This window comes from Rutidosis leptorrhynchoides, chromosome 11 (assembly GCF_046630445.1).
Source record: "Rutidosis leptorrhynchoides isolate AG116_Rl617_1_P2 chromosome 11, CSIRO_AGI_Rlap_v1, whole genome shotgun sequence".
NCBI classification, from domain to species: domain Eukaryota; kingdom Viridiplantae; phylum Streptophyta; class Magnoliopsida; order Asterales; family Asteraceae; genus Rutidosis; species Rutidosis leptorrhynchoides.
Window position 1 is genome coordinate 116058628 of NC_092343.1, and position 16899 is coordinate 116075526.

General features: G+C 30.7%; 1 protein-coding gene across 1 annotated transcript; it reads right to left on the reverse strand.

Moving 5' to 3' along the window:
* Positions 1 to 6257: 6257 nt before the first annotated feature.
* Positions 6258 to 14561, reverse strand: LOC139877823 (WUSCHEL-related homeobox 9-like). The gene is made up of 5 exons (XM_071865232.1): positions 14414 to 14561; positions 13099 to 13709; positions 12843 to 12996; positions 11998 to 12238; positions 6258 to 6303 (listed from the first exon to the last, which is right to left on the reverse strand). Coding segments are annotated over exons 1-5 (1155 nt in total). The 3' UTR covers positions 6258 to 6302.
* Between the last annotated feature and the right edge of the window lie 2338 nt (positions 14562 to 16899).

The following is a 16899-nucleotide window of genomic DNA, read 5'->3' on the forward strand; positions in this document are numbered from 1 at the left end:
ACGCGAATCCTAAAGGTAGATCTACGGGAACTAACAACCCTCATTCTGGAATTTGGAATGCTTTAGTACTTCGAGCTTATCATGTCCGATGGGTGTCCCGGAATGATGGGGATATTCTATATGCATCTTGTTAATGTCGGTTACCAGGTGTTCACCATATGAATGATTTTTATCTCTATGCAGTTTGCAAAAGGCCTGATATGAGATGGATGTTTATGAAAAGTGAAATCTTGTGGTCTATTATTACAAATTGATATACATATAGGCTAAACCTATAACTTACCAACATTTTTATTGACGTTTTAAGCATGTTTATTCTCAGGTGATTATTAAGAGCTTCTGCTGTTGCATGCTAAATTAAGGATAAGATTTGGAGTCAGCATGCTTGTATGATAATGTTTAAAGAAAAACTGTGTTCGTAAAATAAATTGTTGTAATATATTATCGTAACCCATTATGTAATGGTCGTATGTAAACGTTGTACTTCAGATTACCATTATTTGGTAATCTACGCTATGTCTTTTAAACCTTTATCGATAAAGTAAAGGTTATGGTTGTTTTAAAAATCGAATGCAGTCTTTGAAAAACGTCTCATATAGAGGTCAAAACCTCGCAACGAAACCAATTAATATGAAACGTTTATAATCGATATGAACGGGACATTTCATGAATGACTTATTATTAATCTTGATGAACTCAACGACTCGTATGCAACGTCTTTTGAAATATACAATGAATGACTCCAAGTAATATCTTTAAAATGAGCAAATGCACAGCGGAAGATTTCTTTAATACCTGAGAATAAACATGCTTTAAAGTGTCAACCAAAAGGTTGGTGAGTTCAGTAGTTTATCGTAATCAATCATTCCATAGTTTTAATAGACCACAAGATTTCATTTTCATAGTTAACTGCAGGAACACTCATCTGCAAAAGTCATTCATATGGTGAACACCTGGGTAACCGACATTAACAAATGCATCTAGAATATCCCCAAATATACAGGTACACTCATCTGTATATAAAATCGAAGTACTAAAGCATCCATAACCTGGATGGGGTTTGTTAGGCCCAATAGATCTATCTTTTGGATTCGCGTCAATTAGGGGGTCTGTTTCCTAATTCTTAGGCTACCAAGCTAAAAGGGTGATATCCGGTATAATGATTCAGCCATAGAATGTAGTTTTAAGTACTTGTGTCTATTTCGTAAAACAATTGTAAAAACAGCACATGTATTCTCAGTCCCAAAAATATATATTGCAAAAGCATTTAAAAAGGGAGCAAATGAAACTCACAATACTGTATTTTGTAGCAATTATGCAAATGACGGCACTAACAAGTGCAGGGTTGGCCTTGGATTCACGAACCTATATTAATTATATATATTTATATGTTGGTCAATATCTGTCTAACAATTTAGGTCAAGTCATAGTGTATCACAATCCTAATGCTCGAGATTATCATGCAAAAGTCAACAAAAGTCGACTTGACCCAAAATGGCTTCCAAAATTTATACATGTTTATTATACAATTTAAATATAGTCGTTATATGTATTTACATATATTTATCAGATATTATTAGAGTAATTAATACAAGTCATTTATTAATAAAACTTATATTAAAATTTATATATGATAAAAATATTTTTTTTTATATATCTCAAGTAATAAAATTTATTAAGTTCACTTAATATCATAAAAATATAGTGGTATGTATTATTAATGTAATTATATTACGTGTGGTAAAAATATCTTTGTATCACATATTTATTCGATAAAATAATATTAATAATAATAATAATGAGTAAAAGTTGTATTATTTTGTAATAATAATAATAATTATTATTATTCTACTAATAATAACAATAACAATATTTATATTTACTAATGATGATATTAATTATTAATTATAATAAAATGATTATTCTAATCATGATAATTTTAATGATAATGATACTTTTTATTATTAACTGTAATAATAATAATATTTTATAATAATAATAATTCTATTCAAAATGATAATTTTTAATAATAATAATACTAAAATGATAATAATAATGATATTTAATAATAACAATGATATTTCTATTAAAATCATAATTTTAATAAAAATGATAGTTTTAATATTAATGATACTTTTAATAATAACGATAAGAATAATAAAATGATAGTTTTGATAAACATATTAATTATTTTAATAATATACTAATAATAATAATAATAATAGTAATATTAATAATATTGATTATTAGATAATAATAATAATAATAATGACGATAATAACAACGATAACGATAACGATAATGATAACGACGATAGTAATAATAATAATCATTTTAACGATAATACTTAAAATTATAGATAATTCAATTGACTATAACTTTTAATTAATCCGTTCATCGAAACCATACGCTTTCTAAATGAAAGTTATTAATTTTTCGCCAGCTTTTCAACGACATGCATATCATATACCTTATCTCAGTAGTATATGTATCAAATTCATAATTCATCAAAACTATCTAACGACGAAATTAAGCATACAAACATGCATGATCATATATATACTCGAGCCCTAGTCTGGGATACACTATTAGTATATCAAAGATAAGATATGAGTGCTCACGTATCAATATTGAGATTCAATATTGCAGGAAAGTGCGTAGACGCAACGAAGATGATAAACACTAGGTTGACCTCACGAGCTATACCCCCGAACCATACCCATAACCTCCATAGCTATAACCCATAATTTCCTTAACTCTATCTCGCTCGAAAAACCCGTTTTGTAAATACTTGGCCAGAACCTCGTCGTAGTATTTTATGTAATACATAATAATAATAATAATAATAATAATAATAATAATAATAATAATAATAATAATAATAATAATAATAATAATAATAATAATAATAATAATAATAATAATAATAATAATATTAATATTAATAATATATATAATATAAATAATATATATAATACAGAGTAATTAAGGTAGAGAGAATGAAGTGTGTGTGTAACACAGAATTTCGTCGAGCTTTTAAAGATGTTGGCTGAAATGGAACCCCATGCGATCGCATGGGTTCCATGCCCATTTGCCATGCAATCGCATGGCCAGCTGGTACGCACAAACTTCATTTTGTTTCCATTCTGCCGACGATTTTTATTATATAATAATATATATATATTTAATTTATATAATTATTTATATATTATATTATATTTATGTGCATAGTTAAAACATAAAATTAGTTTCGATGACTTGTACGTTGATGTCTGACTTACGTCCCGGTTCTGATTTCTCGAACGCATTTTCGTACGTGTAGAAAACTGGTACTTTACGTTACGCGGCGTGTACCTTTATCAATAATTGGACTCAAATCAATGAAAGACTATCCCACTCAAAGTGTAACTTATTCAATTGAGTATTTTGGTCATTTGCTTTTATAAATCGACGTCTCGTTATATATACATATGTACATATATATATATATATATATATATATATATATATATATATATATATATATATATATATATATATATATATATATAATAGTATTGTTTAGATAAAACATTTTATAACTAGATTAATGATAAATTTTATTATATTATAAAATATATATATATATATATATATATATATACTTTCATTTCGAAATATAAATTTTTGAAATATTTATTTAATAATATAATATATAATTTTTCCCAAACTAAATATATTTCGAAGTCCTTTATATCGTTTAAAATCGTTTCGAAAATATCTTTATCTTTTAAAAAAAATATTTACAAATTTATAATACGAAGCTTTAATTAAATTCTTCAAAATTCATAACAATTTATCTTATAAAGTGTTTTAATAATTAAGTTTCTTTTAAACTGAAAATGTTCTTAGTACATTTGAAACTAAATCAAATAAATATTATAATTTATTTTCAAAGCTAAATATATTTATGAATCATTTTGTTAAAAGGTTTAAATAAGGAAAATCATCATATCATAAAATATTTTAGAGTAGTAGGATCGTATATATCTCATAATAGATTTTCAAGTTTTTAAATTATCGTTTGATGATGAAGCATGAGATAAAGTTAAATGGTTAGATAAACGTAGGAAATCATTTTAATGCAAAATGTCAATTTACTTAACTTGTCGATATTCAACGTCTAAGTTATTTAATTCCTCGTTCTTACATTCCCATTAAATAAGATGAAAGTTAAAATAATTATCTTATTAAAATCACGAGAAAAGTATTGTAAAGCATGAATTACAAATCAAACAGGAATTTTCACTAACTTTTGTTGTTACATGTAAATCACTTTACCAATTATTTCGAATACCGTTAAAAAGGAAGGTTTTCTAAATCAAAGTGGACCTCTCAACAGAGACACGTAAATCATATCATAATGAATTTTGATAACTCAATCATTTGATGTTATCTTATAATTCCCTCGATACAACTATGGGAACAAATACGTTCCTGTAAAGTATTATACGTTTAATACTTATTATCATTTTCAAAGTTATAATATATATATATATATATATATATATATATATATATATATATATATATATATGTATATATATATATATATATATATATATATATATATATATATATATATATATATATATATATATATATATATATATATATATATATATTCATATTCATATTCATATTCATATATGGGTTCGTGAATCGTCGAAATTTGGTCGAGGTTATATGAATGTATGACACAGTTTAAATTTTTTGAGATTTAACTTAACAAACTTTGCTTATCGTATCGAAATAACATAAAAATAAAGTTTAAATTTGATCAGAAATTTCTAGGTTGTCACACTTTCAATTGAAAATTGATACAATGTAAAATCTCTTGAGGAAAGGGTTTTAATTATAAGTGGAAATGAAAATAATTTAATTTAAATTGAAAGAAGGGTGTGATATGAGAAATAAGATAAAAGGGTAAAATAGTCCTAAAACATTTATTGGTGGATGGCAAAAATGAAGTGGTGGAGGGATTACTTCCCTTTTACAAAAGGGAGTGATATGTACGCAACCCATTTTTATTATGTACACAATTATCATACTTTATAGTGTTGTACTATAACACTGTAAAGCATGTATAACACTGTAAAGCATGATGATTGTGTGCATAACAAAAATGAGTTGTGTACATATCATCTCCCTTTTACAAATCCATGAAGTCATGTGTATAATTTGTATTTATCTACATATGATTTGAAGTGTAAGTGACTATGTCATGTGCTGAAACAGGAAATTGAATGACTACTCAAGCCTTACGATAAGACTTGACTTAGATATTCTCATAGGATCTACTAAATATGTGATTAAAAAAATCTCCCTTCACTTTAATATTCTCTTTGATTAGAAACAACCCAATCCAACCCCTTTCACATAACTTAACAAGCATATATAAACCCTACTAAAGATGACTAAAAACGAGGAAAATACATCTCTTTTACATGCAATTTAACACATAGTACTCTTGTGATCGAGTTATGTCTACTATGCATCATCAAAGCATTATATAATAATCATCATAGCCGTTTTCGAGCAGAGGGTCAGATGGTCAACCGTCCAGAACTCATAATGAAGGCACAAAATTTTAAATATACAAAACAAATTACAGTAATATTTTCCTTTTGAAAATGATACTACGCATTATGATTTTTAAGAGAGCATTGTGCATATTTTTAAAGTTGACAAATCGATTGTAAAAACTTTTATTAAAAAAATTAGTATAAAATATAAAATAATTAAAATTAGATATGATGCGTGTAATACGGGGTAATAACTTTCATAATAAAGTATAAAGTATAAAGATGAAAAGCTTCATTGAAGTTCCAACGGATCGAGAGTAAGTTGCAAATACACTAGATACTTTAAGAATAACCCTGAAACTACGAGGTACAAAGTTATAAATTCTATCAAATAAAACTGTGACTTCAATTTGGTTGAAACAAATTACACTTAAATTTGATGCTCGTGATAAAAAGAAGAAATTATTTCATTATAATAATATGAAAATAAATAGTAACTTATAACATAACATAACAAAAGATAAGAAACCCTTGCCGTTATCCATATCTATAACATACTACCTTGCTTACAATCAAAAGAAACAAAGTTTGGGGCAGGAATTACTAGTGATACATTACACTATTTAGATCAAACTAGAGGTGCAAATTAAACATAGCTACTACTATTTGAAATGACATAAACAACAAATTGACAACTCTTTTCACCATCTCTTCTGCTACTCCCATACGTCTACTATATCTGCAATCAACCAAAAAAGTTGCATTACACTAGCTAGTTATGATTACCACAATATCATTTCACTATATGCCGTAATCAAACTTAAATATTTTTTGAAATTTTAAGTGATAAATATCATCATATATATAGTGGTGTAAACTAATCTATAAACCCTTCATAAAAACAAGCATCTTTTCTATATATAAATCATCTACAACCATTTATTTCAATCTTAGTATAACTCACTCCATGCCACAAAAATATAGATGATGTGATTAGTAAATACTATATGTGTATATATAACAGAGTATAGGGGCTGTTTATTTTCAACTCAATAATTTGTTTTTTACCGCTCTTAATTCAATAAGTAAAATTGATGTTTTTTTGTCACTTAATCTGATAATTAGTCTATTTCTAACAGACATATAATCATGCACCCTTTCTTATTAAATACCTCCGTATGTTACTCCATATGTTATATGTGCATGATAGGATGTGTGCTTGTGTAATACAATACAATTAATGTTGAAATAATATTGGACGGTGGAATAGTGCATGGATGGAAGTAGTCAATTGCCACATGTATTTTGTGGTATTACTATTTTGTTGAAGACTTACTATACTGCATAAGACTTTTGTGAATTTGCATTCACAGCTCACCAACCCCATATTGTATTATAGTATAAATAGGTCTTCATGCAGACACATTTCTTGCATCCCAAAATACTTCTTCAATCTTATGTACTAAAAGAGTTAATAGAAAGTTTGAGTGTTTAGTCTCCTAATTACAAGAGATATAAAGATTAGTGCTTATCCTTGTAATTAAAGAGAAGTGTAATTCCTATTATTCTTATTAGTGAAACGTTTCTTTCATTGCCCGTGATTTTTACCTTATTGGGGTTTTCCACGTTAAATCTCGATGTTCCTTTATTATCGTTTTCATATTATTACTAGCGGTTTGCTATAATTCGGTGTCACTTTTCTCAACAAGTGGTATCAAGAGCTAAGGTCTAATATATAGTGTGTATTATTAATCTACTTATCGTATGCTCTGTGGTTGCCACGGGCGTGGATCGTCCACATCAGAAAATAAGTAAGATTAATTTCACTCGATAAGTTCTCGGGTACTATTTCTCATAAAAAAATTAGTATTGTCGAAAAGAAGATTGTAATTATAGCAATGTCTACAAAATTTGAAATTGAAAAGTTCAATGGGAGTAACTTCTCGTTATGAAAACTAAAGATGAAAGCTATCCTGAGAAAGGATAAGTGTTTGGCGGCCATCAGTGGACGGTCCGCCGAAGTCACTGATGAAAAACGGGAAGAGATGGACGGCCAGGCTATCGCAAATCTTCATCTGGCACTAGCAGATGGCGTTTTGTCTAGCATAGAAGAAAAGAAGACGGCGAAAGAGATTTGGGATCACCTCGTAAAATTGTACGAGACCAAATCACTACACAACAAGATATTCCTTAAGAGGAAACTTTATGCGCTACGCATGAACGAATCTACTTCAGTTAATGAGCATATTAATTCTTTGAATACTCTATTTTCTCAACTCGCTTCATTAAGCTGCAATATAGAGCCAAAAGAACGTGCTGAACTTTTACTTCAGAGTCTACCTGATTCGTATGATCAACTCATTATTAACTTAACCAATAATGTTCTCTCGGAGTATCTAGTCTATGATGAAGTTGCGGCTGCTATTCTAGAAGAAGAAAATCGGCGCAATAACAAGGAGGACAAACAGGCCGGTTCACGACAAGTGGAGGCCTTGGTGGTGTCAGGAGGGAGATCAACGGAACATGGCCCAAGTGGGAGTCACAATCATGGTAAACCAAAGTCTAAAAAGAAGAAGACCTATACATGCTACAATTGTGGCAAGAAAGGTCACCTGAAGAAGGATTGTCGGAGTTTAAATAACTCAAATCCTCAAGAAAATATTGCAAGCACTTCAGATGATGGGACTGCTTTGGTTAGTGAGGCGGTGGTAGCAAATGAAGGCAGAAAGACATTTGTTGATGCCTGGTTATTTGACTCGGGAGCTACTTTTCACATGACCCCTAGAAGAGAATGGTTCAAATAATATGAACGTATCTCAGGAGGATCTGTATACAGTTGCAATGATCATGAACTAAAGATCATTGGAATTGGAGATATCGTTATGAAGATGCATGATGGTACAGTTCGTACTATTCAAGGTGTGCGATACATGGAGGGTTTGAAGAAGAACTTATTGTCTTTAGGACAATTGGATGATCTTGGTTGTAAGATGGTGATACATGAGATGATCATGATAATCAAGAAAGGCGCGGTTGTACTTATGAAAGGAGAAAAGGTGAGTGCTAATTTATACATTCTGAAAGGCGAGACGGTACAGGAATCGGAAGCATTTGTTGCTTCGAATAGTTCAAGTGATAAAGTTGCTATGACATGGCATCAAAAGCTTGGACACATGTCTGAACAAGGTATGAAGATTCTTGTTGAAAGAAATCTTATTCCTGGTCTTACAAAGGTATCGCTACCTTTCTGTGAGCATTGTGTAATCAGCAAGCAGCATCGCCTGAAGTTTAACACATCAAATTCTAGAAGTAAATTGATTATAGAATTGGTTCACTCTGATGTGTGGCAAGCACCAGTTCAATCCCTAGGAGGAGCAAAGAATTTTGTATCATTTATTGATGATTACACTAGGAGATGTTGGGTGTACCCAATCAAGAGAAAGGCGGATGTGTTTGAATTTTTAAAAGTTTACAAAGCGCGGGTTGAACTTGAATCTGGTAAAAAGATCAAGTGTTTAAGGACTGATAATGGAGGAGAATACACTGGTGATGAATTTGATAAGTTCTGCAAACAAGAAGGTATCAAAAGGCAGTTCACGACGGCATACACTCCTCAACAAAACGGAGTGGCAGAGCAGATGAACAGAACCTTATTAGATAGAACAAGGGCGATGTTTGCAACTTCAAGCTTGGGAAAATCATTCTGGGCAGAAGCGGTAAGTACTGCCTGTTACGTGATAAATCGGTCACCATCAACTGCAATTGAGTTGAAATCGCCGATGGAAATGTGGACTGGAAAACCAGTTAATTACTCCGACCTTCATGTATTTAGAAGTCCAGTGTACGCAATGTACAATTCTCAAGAAACGACAAAGTTGGATCCAAAGTCCAGAAAGTGTTTGTTCTTGGGGTATGTTGATGGAGTTAAGGGGTATCGTTTGTGGGACCCCATTGCCCACAAAGTAGTCATCAGCAGAGATGTTATCTTTATAGAAGACAAAGATATTGAAGTTGTTAGCACTTCAAAAGAAACTATGCCTATACAGGTGGGTAATGAATTTCATAAAGATTCTTCTGAAGCTGTACCAGAGCACGATGAAAATCAAGTAGTCGCTGATGAAGCTCCAGCGACTAGTATTTCTAATCGGGAACAAAAACGTCCAGGGTAGCACTCGGATTATATTATGGAAAGCAATGTTACATATTTTCTTCTAACAGATGAAGGAGAGCCAACAACTCTTCGCGAGGCACTGAATCATTCAGATGCATCTCAGTGGATGACAGCTATGCAGGAAGAAATTGAAGCTCTTCATAAAAATAAAACATGGGAGCTTGTGCCATTGCCGAAAGGTAGAAAACCTATTGGAAATAAATGGGTGTATAAGATCAAGCGAAATGGCGATGATCAAGTGGAGCGGTATCGTGCAAGACTGGTGGTTAAAGGATATGCTCAGAAAGAAGGTACGGACTTTAATGAAATATTTTCTCCTGTGGTTCGACTTACAACAATTCAAGTAGCTCTAGCGATGTGTGCTACATTTGATTTGCATCTAGAGCAGCTAGATGTGAAAACTGCATTTCTTCATGGAAATCTTGAAGAAGAAATTTATATGCTTCAACCAGAAGGTTTTGAACTACAAGGAAAAAAGAACTTGGTTTGCAGGTTAAAGAAATCTCTGTATGGTCTCCAACAGGCCCCGAGATGTTGGTACAAGAGATTTGATTCTTTCATAATGAGCCTTGAATATAACAGACTTTATGCAGACCCTTGTGCATATTTCAAGAGGTTTGGAGACAATGATTTTGTCATTTTGCTGTTATATGTAGACGACATGTTGGTTGCAGGCCCCAACAAAGATCGTATTAATAAGCTGAAGGCTCAATTGGCTAGGGATTTTGAAATGAAAGACTTGGGTGCCGCAAACAAGATTCTAGGGATGCAAATTCACCGAGACAGAGATAATAGGAAGATTTGGCTTTCTCAAAAGAATTATTTGAAGAAAATCTTGGAGCATTTCAATATGCAAGATAGTAAGCCAGTCTCAACCCCACTTCCTACTAATCTCAAGTTATCCTCCGTTATGTGTCCTAGCAGTGAAGACGAGAGGAAGGAGATGTCTCGAGTACCGTATGCATCAGCAGTGGGAAGTTTAATGTTCGCAATGATATGTACAAGACCATACATTGCACATGCAGTGGGAGTAGTTAGCCGGTACATGGCGAATCCTGGTAAAGAGCATTGGAATGCGGTAAAGAGGATCCTTAAATACATCAGGGGAACCTTAGATGTTGCATTATGTTATGGGGAACCGGAATTTATTGTCAAAGGGTATGCTGATTCAGATTATGCAGGTGATATCGATAAAAGTAAATCTACTACTGCATATGTTTTCACACTTTGTGGTGGAATATTAAGCTGGGTTTCAAAACTGCAGTCAGTTGTAGCCACTTCAACAACAGAAGCAGAATATGTAGCAGCTACTCAAGCTACTAAAGAGGCGGTATGGTTGAAGATGTTGTTGGAGGAACTCGGGTACAAACAAGAGAATATCACTCTATTTTGTGACAACCAGAGTGCCTTGCATCTTGCAAGGAATCCGGCATTTCATTCAAAGACAAAGCATATACGAGTTCAGTATCACTTCGTTCGTGAGAAAGTGGAAGAAGGAACCGTGGATGTGCAGAAAATTCATACTGATAAAAATGTGGCTGATTTTCTAACAAAGTCAATCAACCGTGACAAGTTTATTTGGTGCCGTTCCTCATGCGACCTAGCAGAGATGTAAGCAACATCATTGGCAAGGAAGGATTATCGTGTGAAGATTGATTTGGTTTCAATCAAATCTTCAAGTGGGAGATTGTTGAAATAATAATGGACGGTGGAATAGTGCATGGATGGAAGTAGTCAATTGCCACATGTATTTTGTGGTATTACTATTTTGTTGAAAACTTACTATACTGCATAAGACTTTTGTGAATTTGCATTCACAGCTCACCAACCCCATATTGTATTAGTATAAATAGGCCTTCATGCAGACACATTTCTTGCATCCCAAAATACTTCTTCAATCTTATGTACTAAAAGAGTTAATAGAGAGTTTGAGTGTTTAGTCTCCTAATTACAAGAGATATAAAGATTAGTGCTTATCCTTGTAATTAGAGAGAAGTGTAATTCCTATTATTCTTATTAGTGAAACGTTTCTTTCATTGCCCGTGATTTTTACCCTATTGGGATTTTCCACGTTAAATCTCGATGTTCCTTTATTATCGTTTTCATATTATTACTAGCGGTTTGCTATAATTCGGTGTCACTTTTCTCAACAATTAATAGTTGTAGTTAAGTTGTAAGTTTGTCGCTCTTATAAGAATTAATACAATGAGGAGTACAATAATGATGCACGGATAGAAATTAAGAATGAAATGAAGTTCGTACCAATTGTCGATGGTGCTGGAATGATCATATGAAAACGAGCGAACCAAGTAATAAAATGCACCATGTTGGAGAGATTGAAGAGTTACACCCCACTCGTTGGTTATAACTGGCTGTCCGTAAGAGTGAATCAGCACAGCATCATCACCAAACGCTTCTCTCACGTTAAACGGACCCATTGATACCTCAAACGCAACATCGTTAATAAACACAGTCGATTTCCCATGTCCTGGTCCATCCACACCTGCACCTAATAATTAATCGTCAATGTTAGTCAATTAATTTTTCTTTATTGACAAACAATATATGAGTATGAATTGTATATAATTTAAAATGTTATAACTACATATGATAACATATGATATTAGATATATTGGATATGGTACTTGAAAGTTACCCACATAACAAGTGCAAAACTTGTATAAAGATAACAAGGAGACCATATAGTTAGTTAATTATTTTAGTCTTATTATTATATTAATTATTTTTAGGGTTTAATACTCAAGAGTCAAGACCATTTCAAAATTTACATAAAACATTTGGGCATACACAAAAGATTGTTTTGTTAACTTTGGGATTTACAGGAAACCTTAAAGTTTGTAAACATAAAAATTCCCTATAGTGTCAACTTTGTACATTTTTTTAGTTATTTTCATATTTTAAATACAAAAATAATATTATAATATGTTGTAACGGTATTCTTTAATGACTATATAACCAGCTATAGCAGTCCTTGGCACAAAAATATATTGCATCCCCATTTCTTTTATTTAATACATAAAGTAAATCATAATGTATAAAAAGATATGATCTTTTGTATTGCAAGTAAAGCAAAAAACAAAAGGTACCTTGAATATCATGTATAGTTGATGCAACAGAACTTGTAGCAGGATTAGGAGGAACAGTAGAAGTAGGAGGAGGTGATGGTTTAGTAGTAGTAGTATAATTGTAGCTACACATTTTCATCATTTTATCTCCTTCAACACTCTTATTATTATTATTATTATTATTATTATTATTATTATTATTATTATTATTATTATTATTATTATTATTATTATTATTATTATTATTATCATTTTTTATATTAATATTATCAGTATTTTTAGTGATCCCATTTTGTTTATTAGTCATCATCATTAAATCAGTTAACAACATTCCAGAACCACTCCCAACTGTCTGATTATGATGTTGATTAGTACTAATCACCTTTCCCAATTCAGAGAAACATAACTCTTGAGTGAAAGTACTATTATTAGTAATAGTAGTACTTTGTTGTGGTTGTTGCATATTTGTGAAATAAAATGGTTCTTGAGTGTACCCATTGAAGTTATAGGTTTGTGGTTGTTGGTTAACTGAAGCAGTTGGGGAGTTCAAATAAAACTCAATGGATTTTGAAGATGATTTTTCAGAAGATGAAGATGATGAAGGTGTAGTGAGTTTTGAAGCTGGTGAAACAGGCAAAGATTGATGATAATTTTGAGGTTTTTGAAGGTGGCGAGTTTTGTGTTTGCTTCTTGATTTTCTGTTTTGAAACCAGTAGAAAACATTGGCATCACCAACTTGACCATATTCTTGAAGTTGAGCTCTTATTTTTCTGATTTCATCTCTTGGTGGATTCACCATACCCGAATTAAATATGGATTCAAGTATCCGGATTTGTTCGGGTTTTGGGTTCCATCTTGGCTTTGGCTCCGGGCTTCTCTCTTCACAACCTGTAATTTTTGTAATCTTCAGTTAAGTTTCTTTCATAAAATGTTACTACAAGTCAAGATTTTGAATTTAATCTTATATTATCTTTTTTTCATGGTGGTATGATTAAATGTACAAGAACCCTCTTTTTTTTGCTACAAACATACATGACTGAATCTGGTATTTGTAATGTATTCAACTAATTTTGAATTTATATCTTAAATTATATTAAGTAATTTCTTTGTTGAAATCAAAAAATGTACAAGAACACTTTTTTTTGCTACAAACATACATGACTGAAATATGATAAATGTAATATATATATATATATATATATATATATATATATATATATATATATATATATATATATATATATATATATATATATATATATATATATTCAACTAATGTTGAATTTATATCTTATACTACGTATTATCTTATTTTTCATGGCGGTATGATTTTGTAATTCTTTGTTGAAATCATAAAATATAGAAGTACACTTTTTTTTTTCTACAAATGTGATAAATTACATATATTCAACTAATGTTTTGTGTCATAAGATGAAATATTCTAAAAAGTACATGAAAAAGACTCATGTCTAAAACATTATTCCATAACAATAATAATTATTATAATTATAATTACATAAATTAAGTCTTAAAAAAAGAAAGTTTATGTAATTAGTACAAACAACAGTGGAAAGAAAGATAGTAAAACATACCAGAAGTGTAAAGGGATCTGTGGCAGGCAGAAGAGATAAGATTGTTGGAGTCATGAGTAGAAGGGTGCCATTGGTGGTGGTGAGTAGTAGTGTTGCAGGTAGGTTTAGATTTGAACATACTAGGCCAGTGCCTATTTGATGAAGCCATACTTATAACTACTGTTTATGAATGAATGATTGATGATAATGATGACTGAATGAACTTAACAATTAAGTGATCAGTCAGTCAGAGACAAAAAAGAGATATTTTGCTTTGCTTTTCTTTGTTCTTTCTGCTTTTTTTGGTTTAGTGAAGAAGAATGAAAGGTCTAGTCAAACAAAACATCTCTTCTTATAGCCATAGACTCCTCACCTAACCCTGCAACAACAATTCTGTTCACTTTCAATTACACTAACAATAATAATTACTTTATTTAAAACAAGCAAATAAACACACACACACACAACAATATAATAAACACATTCATGCACATATTTTTTATGCAATTAATAAGTACTACGTATAATATATAATATGTTACAGTACTAAATACATATACAAAATTCACCTGTGATCCCTTAAGCACATATTAGAAAAAGCAAGTTTAAGATATACAATGAATTTTGCTACTCCATCATAACATGGATAGTGTGGTTTATTGAGCATGAATTGTATTACATGTTCGAAAAACCTAGCTAGAGGTTTTAATTTCAATATCATTCAAAAACAAAAAAGAAAAAACAAATGAGAAGATAAGATGTAAACGATCATTTCTTCTTCTATTTAGCAAGGAATTGGAAGTCATCCGGACTGAAGATAAAGAGATTGCTTTCGAAAAAACGTTCGGCCAAAATGATACGATTAAAGAAAAACAAAACATAAAAGTAGCAAGTGTTTGAAATCTTACTTGAATCTTTATTAGAGAAGACAGCTAGCCAATCATACTAATGCATGCTAAGAGTGATATGATCATGGACTTATAAGAGCACAAAAAGAGAGAGATATGGGTTTGTATGTATATGAAGTTGAGAGAGAGAGAGAGAGAGAGAGAGAGAGAGAGAGAGAGAGAGAGAGAGAGAGAGAGTGTTGAAGGGGATGGATAATATGAGTTAAATATTGGAAAATAAATGAAAATATTTATAACTGTGTTTGCACATATTCTAAGGAAAAAGTTGGTGTTGGTGATATAGAATAAATAAGGAAGATTTAAAAGTCAAGAAGGCATGGTAGGGTTTGAGTGCAAAAGTGGTGGTGGAGAATTTATTGCAACTTTCGGGTTATTTCGGGTAAAGTAATTATTTAATTGCCCCGGTTTGAATTCGATCTTCCATGGATTGACTCGAGGGATATTTATTTCTCATTCATTTTCCTTAACACACGACTTAGGATTTATTTCTTTTTCTTTTCTTTTTCACATGAAAGAAGTAAAGTTATGATTCTTTATTATTATGATAATTTTATAATGATAAACAACAAGCGGTTGATCAAATGCGCGTTGCTGCGATTGTTTTCATTGTCGAATGTCTTTATGGTATTGACAGGAAGTTTTTTATTGTACACAGTTATATGTTTAAAATTAAAACATTTATTCGTTAATAACTTTAACATAACTAAAAGGATAATATTTCGTTAAACAGAGGAACCCAACCTAATCTAATGGTCATAGATTGAAGTAATAAAAAAACACACAATTTGAATACTTTTGTTAATTAATAGTAAACTGCATTATAATTAAAAAATTTGTATAGAAAATAAAAAAAAAAGTTGTAAAAAGTTGCAAAAAAGTATTATAAAAATATTCATGGAACAATTATAAAACAACAAGTGAGAAAGTTGTCTTTTTGTGATCGAAATTGTAAAAAGAAAGTTAGAGGATCAAAATTGAAAAAAGAGTTGGAGGACCGAAATTGAAAAAAGTTGAGAGTGAACATAATACAAATAGAAAAATACGTCTGAAAATAAAAGAGGCTAAAAAGTGAGAAAGTTGTCTTTTAGAGACCGAAATTGTAAAATAAAAAGTTGGAGGACCGAAATTGAATTAAAAAAGTTGGGAGTGAGCATAATATAAATAAAAAAAAATATGGTTGAAAAAAAGACTATCGAAGTGAACTATGAGTACCATCAAACCTCGAACCACCAAAGCTAGACACCACTACTAATATTAACTCCATTAAGTTATACAAATCCACTAATAAAGCAAATTGTATGTAAATCAATAAAAATTCGCATGAACAATAATAGCATGTATTGTAGTGATAATATTAGTAATACATACAATGAAAGGTTATGTATGCTTGATTCCGTTCTTTGCAGTTTGTATTATAGTGTATGTATCGATATCAATATATATGTGGTGTATGAATCTGAATGTTAATGAGTATGAATCTGAGATGAATGCAGTAGTAATAGATCTCAATGTGTCAAAAATTCATTTTGTGAGATGGTTACAAGTTAAGAGTGTTTGTGTGTGTATTAAGGTGTAAAGGTGCGTGAGTTATGAAGGCTT

Excerpts from the sequence above, each read along its gene's own strand:
- LOC139877823 (XM_071865232.1), bottom strand. The coding sequence starts at position 14,561 with ATGGCTTCATCAAATAGGCACTGGCCTAGTATGTTCAAATCTAAACCT. Across the intron at positions 13,710-14,413 it reads CAGATCCCTTTACACTTCTG|GTTGTGAAGAGAGAAGCCCG; the intron begins GTATGTTTTACT and ends CAAAAATTACAG. Across the intron at positions 12,239-12,842 it reads AACTATACATGATATTCAAG|GTGTGGATGGACCAGGACAT; the intron begins GTACCTTTTGTT and ends TATTAGGTGCAG.